The sequence below is a fragment of the Martes martes genome, assembly GCF_963455335.1.
Source record: "Martes martes genome assembly, chromosome: Y".
Classification (NCBI taxonomy): Eukaryota; Metazoa; Chordata; class Mammalia; order Carnivora; family Mustelidae; genus Martes; species Martes martes.
The window spans coordinates 19,156,801-19,161,799 of record NC_137907.1 but is presented as its reverse complement, the minus strand read 5'-3'; the positions used below and the strand labels follow the sequence as shown (position 1 = coordinate 19,161,799).

The following is a 4,999-nucleotide window of genomic DNA, read 5'->3' as shown; positions in this document are numbered from 1 at the left end:
GCAGGGGACACTCGGTCAAGCTGGGGACACGGAGTCACAAGAAACAACGGGGTGGCACATCAGAGCATGGTACCCATGGAGACTCCCACTGGCCACCTCGGTCCTTGGTCGGTTCCTCCTTCCCGAGGTCATGGGGAGAGCAGCAGCCATGCCCTTGGGCATCCTTCCAGCGGCCATCTCCTGGAACTGGGCTGGGGATCTCGGGGATGGGGCTGGGGACAGCTGCTCAGAGAAGCACACACACACATCTCCAGGAGAACAAGCAGTGGCCGGCTTAAATCTACACCGAGAAAGCAGAGGTGGTGCTCACAACACGGGGAGAGAGCGGAGCCTCGGTCGCCACCGAAGCTCCCGGCAGGGCCCCAGGCTGGGGGGTGGCTGCCCCGGTAGGCCCGGACACCCACCGCGGCCTCCTGCACACCTCAAGGCTCTGCACAGGAAGGGGACCTAGTGGGGTGGGGGAGTAACGTGACATGTGGGTCACTAAGGGCCCTATAGCGATGCAAGCAGTTTTCCCAGAACATGGAGCAATGTGCCCTGCGGGGGATGTACATGAGGGTCTCCCTCTTGGGAGACCCAAGAGGCTGGCACCCTTGAGGCGGTCCCTAACATCTCCCAGTCCAGAGTGGGTGGCAGATGGCTCTGGGTGCCCCTCACCCAGGCTAGGGTCAGCCGCTCAGGGGTGCTTCCCAGATTGGCTGCCTGAGTTCGCATGGATTGGGACTGGGGTTGGGGTCAGGTATGGTGCTGCCGTGGGTAGCGGGGGCACCTCTCCCCGCCCCATGTGGTGTCAAGTAGGGTCATCCTGGTCACTTGGAAGGGCTGATGGTGGTGTTCAGGTCCCCTTATGGGTGGTGGTGTGCCTGGGATCTTGGCTTGGGCTGGGTGGGGCCTTCCCTTGGCCCTGCCCCCCACGTGGGGTGAGGCTGCTGCCCCGGCATGGCCTCCCCCTGCCTCCAGAGCTCTGCTGCCTGAGAGGAGGGGGGGCCCTGGGCCTTCTGAGCCTATTAGCCTGAGGAGGACTTGGGGGGGGATCATCTCCCCAGCCCCATCCACATTTCCCGACCCTTCTGGGATGGGTTTGAGCCCCTCCTCAGGGGGGCTTTCCAGCCTCCTGGTCTCCGGCCTCCGGGAGGCCCTCTGGCTCATAGCCAGGACCTCCTGGGCCCGCCCTGGAAGCTAGGCCCATGTGGGCAGGATCGGGGCTCCCAGGGGCCTCTGAGGGGCTTGCCTGAGCTAGGTCTGCAGGGAGAGTGTCACGATCGTCACTGTCCTCCTCCTCCCACTCCGGCTCCTCCAGCTGCCTCTCCTCCATCTTATTCTCCGCTTTAGCCCTGGCCTGGGCATCGGCCCCTTCCTCTGCCTGGCCTCCCATGCCTCAGACTCCCGGACAATCCCCATCATCTCTAGGAAACTTGGACACCTCCCAGCCATTCTCAGCTTCCTCAGTACTTCATCCAGAGGCTCAGGAACAATGGCCCTGGTGAGCATGTGCCTCAGGCGCAGGAGGTCGAGGTCGGCTGAGCCTCTGGCCAGGGCCCTCTTCTCACTGCCTTTCTGCAGCAGGACTTCCAGCCGCAACACGAAAGCGGAAAGCCCCTCGCCCGGCTGCTGGTGAGCCGTCAAACACCTCATCCGGATGGTCGTCTGGGTCGCGTTGTCTCCAAACACCTGGGTCAGGGCCGCCAGGCAGTCCTGCGCGGTCCTGGCGGGGTTGTCCGCCAGGATCTCGTGCATGAGCTGCAGGGCCGTCCCTCGAAGGCCTTCCATCAGCCGCCGCCTCTTCTCCCTTTCTGAGACGCTCTGCCACACCTGTAGCATATCGGAGGCGTGGTCGAGCCAGGCCTCAAAGGGCTCCTCCCCCGGGGCGATCGGATCCCTCCCGGAAAACACGCCCAGGCGCTGATACCGCAGGGTCTCCACCAAGGGCTGGATGGCCCGAGTGACCGTTCGGAGCCAGCACACACTGCGCAGTCCCAGCCCCAGGACCCCAGCCGTGGTCTCTACCATCTGCCCCTGTTGCTCCAGGAAGTGGAACACGCGAGTGAGAAACTCCTCGCCTGAGTAACGGGGCACAAAGACCACGTTCCAGGGACCCCCGGTGCCCGCGATTGCCCTGGGGACCAAAGCATAGTTGACTTCCCGGTCAAACTCGACCAGGGCCGCGCTGGCTTTATCCTCCTCTCGGAACACTTTGCCCAGCACGGTGAAGTGGCCCAAGGGCCACAGGGCGGCCTCCAGGGACTCTTGGAGTTCGGCTTCATCACAGTCCTCCGGGATGCCCAGGATGAGCAGGCCCCTGCGAGCGCTGACGCCCATCCACCTGCACCAGTCCTGCAGCAACGTCACCGCCATCGCGCGCAATTTCTGCCGGCGCGGGGCTAATACTACGGGCAGGAAACCGTTCCCGACGCAGACCACGGAGGGTGCTACTGGGAGGGAGGAAAGAATGAGGCGGGGGGAGGGGGCGGAGGGCGGCTAGGACTCGGAGAGAACGGCCCGGTTCTCCACAGCCTGTGAACAGGAAACGGACGAGAGCGAGGTTAATGCCCACACCCTCCTCCCACCGCCAGGTGACCCTCCTCCCCCGGGGCGACGCCTCTGCCTCCCAGGCTCCATCCCTGCCCCGCCTTCCACCGACCCGCCGGGGCCACAGCCCCCTCCTCACCCCGCCCCCCGCGGGCTGCCGCAGTCCAGCTGGAGCGGGCGGAGGGCGGCGGGGTCTCCCGGGGGCCAAGCGCACCCTCCCCGGGGTCTGGTACCTTCCCCTGGGTTGGGGTCCTTCCAGGCGGAGGTCCCAGCAGGAGAGGAGCTGGGCAGGCCGGAGAGCGCCGCGCTCTGGCATGGGTGGGGAACGGGATGGGGCGGGGGCGGGGGGCAGGGCGTCCTGGGGGTCTCTTCGCCTGTTTCCCCCCTCCTCCACCCCACCCAGGACTGGTCCTGTCCCAGCTCGGCGGGCAGCACCTCGTCCAGGTGCCATTAATTACGTGGAGGAGACGCCTCGTGCACACACTCGAGCAGTCACACACTCCACCCCAACGGAGGGTCTGCAGTCCCCAGGCTCGCTGGGCGGGGGTGGGGTGGGGTAGGAGGGGGGGCGGGGGCGAGGCCGCTGTGGGTGCGCGCAGGATCCCCGATCCACACCCGCTGGCCAAGGCGCTGTCGCTACCCCAGTGCCAGTGTCCTGTCCCAAGGAGGGTGCCAGAGACTCTTCTCCTGTTTTGCTCACTCCAAGTACTCAGAGGTCGACCCCTTGGGCCTGATATCTTGCCATGTGTCCTTGGGCAAGTCCTTGTCCCTTCTCTGGGCCTCAGTGGAATGACAGAACTGGGGTCTCTACCTGAGGGGGGTGTGTGTGTGTGTGTGCAGGAGAGCTGGTGGGCTGGGAGTGGAGCCCTGGATGTGTCCCCTGGTCGCGGTGCCCTTGCCAGCCTAATGGGCTCCAAGACATTTGCTCTCTGGGAAGGCACGGGTGCGGTGCCTCCCCAGACACCTCTGAGTCAGCTTTCTTCCATAGATCCTTCCCCTTTCCTTTGCTAGCTAGGCTAGTCACCATACCAGGACAGTGCTGCCACCACTCAAAATGGAGCTCCAGTCCCTCTGGCTCTCGGCACCTTGCACCTGTCCTGTCATGGGAGTTTGGGGCCATGGGCACAGCCTCTCTGCTGGTCTGATGGCAGACAGATTCCCTCAGGGCCACACCCTCAGGCACAGGTGTTGTCACCTGTCCACCCTCCTTCTCTATCCTTGCCTGGCATCTGCCCAGACATCCTCTCCCGTGACTTGCTTTGCACACTCAAGCTGTACTGGTCAAGGTTTCCTCTGAGCATCCAGCTCACTCATGCTCCTGGTCGAATCAGAGCCCGGGTCTACTTGTCTATGACCCCGTGGATGGGCATTCGTTCACGCCGTTCCCAGTCCTCAGCTGTCACAGACACTGCTGCCACCAGCACCTTGCGCATGCCTGTCTGAGCCGCTGTTGGCACGACAGGCTCTGGCACGTACACCAAGAAGTGGTTTTGCTGGGACTTGGGCCCTTGGGTGCCCATCGCCGCCGTGGCCAGGTGTCGCTAATCTGTTGTTTCCCATGGATGGCTGAAGCTGTGTTTGCTCCCACCAGCAGCATGGGCGTGGTCCTGTGCGCTCCACACCCTGAGCAGCCTTTGGTCTTGTCCAGCCTTGACCACTTGCCCACCTCCACGGGGAGAAGCGCTACCTCATTTTTGTGTGCCTTGTGTTTCCCTGGTCGGCAGTGAGGTCGGACATCCTTGCACGAGTGTGTCAGCCATTCCCAGCTCCGCTTCTGTGAATCTCCTTTGCTCATTTCCTTCCCACTGCGCAGAAGCCTCACTGGCCTGTTTCTGGGAGAACCCTCCCTAGCATCAAGGCCGAAGGCACTCTCATTTTTTCCCCTACAATCACCCGTGGCCCAGAAGCAGGCCACGTTCGAGTTGGTCTCACCGTCGGAGCTTGGCTGGCCCACGTGGTCTTACTCCCCTAGCTTTCTTATCTCCTGGGTGGTAAATGCTGGGTAAATGAGGAAACACAGGTGCTCTGTCACAGACCCGCTTTCCCAGTCAGTCTTCTGGGTGGGCTCCCTCCCTTTCTCCCTGCCGAGGGCCAAGACTGCCCCTCCTAATACAGGTGAACTGCTGCTCTTGACACCCACCGCGAGAATGTCTGTCCACCAAACCTTGGCGTTGGCCCTGCCAAGGCTTGCACCCCACGTTGTCTTCTTTCTTGGTTTCTGCCATGATTTGTCTGGGATCCTTCCCTAGAGAGGGTGCTCCCGTGGGAACATATGTGGGTTCCAAGTCACCAACTGGCCAGCTGACCTGCAGGCCGACTGTCAGTTCATTCCCTCTGCATTCAGCCTCGCCTCTCCTACTCTCCTTCCTTCCGTACCTGCTTGACTCCGAGTCCAGGACTCTCTGGCTCTCCCTTGGGGTACCCATTCCCCCCTCTGCCAGGGCTGGGCTGTGATGCCCCAACTACCTTT

The 4,999-nt window shown here is 63.1% G+C and overlaps 1 protein-coding gene across 1 annotated transcript; it reads right to left on the bottom strand.

The window, feature by feature from the left end:
* Positions 1–1,236: 1,236 nt before the first annotated feature.
* Positions 1,237–2,355, bottom strand: PNMA6A (PNMA family member 6A; the record flags this gene model as incomplete). The annotated part of the gene is made up of 1 exon (XM_080795999.1): positions 1,237–2,355. One exon carries the CDS (start codon positions 2,353–2,355, stop codon positions 1,237–1,239), a length of 1,119 nt encoding a protein of 372 aa, XP_080652125.1.
* Positions 2,356–4,999: the final 2,644 nt, after the last annotated feature.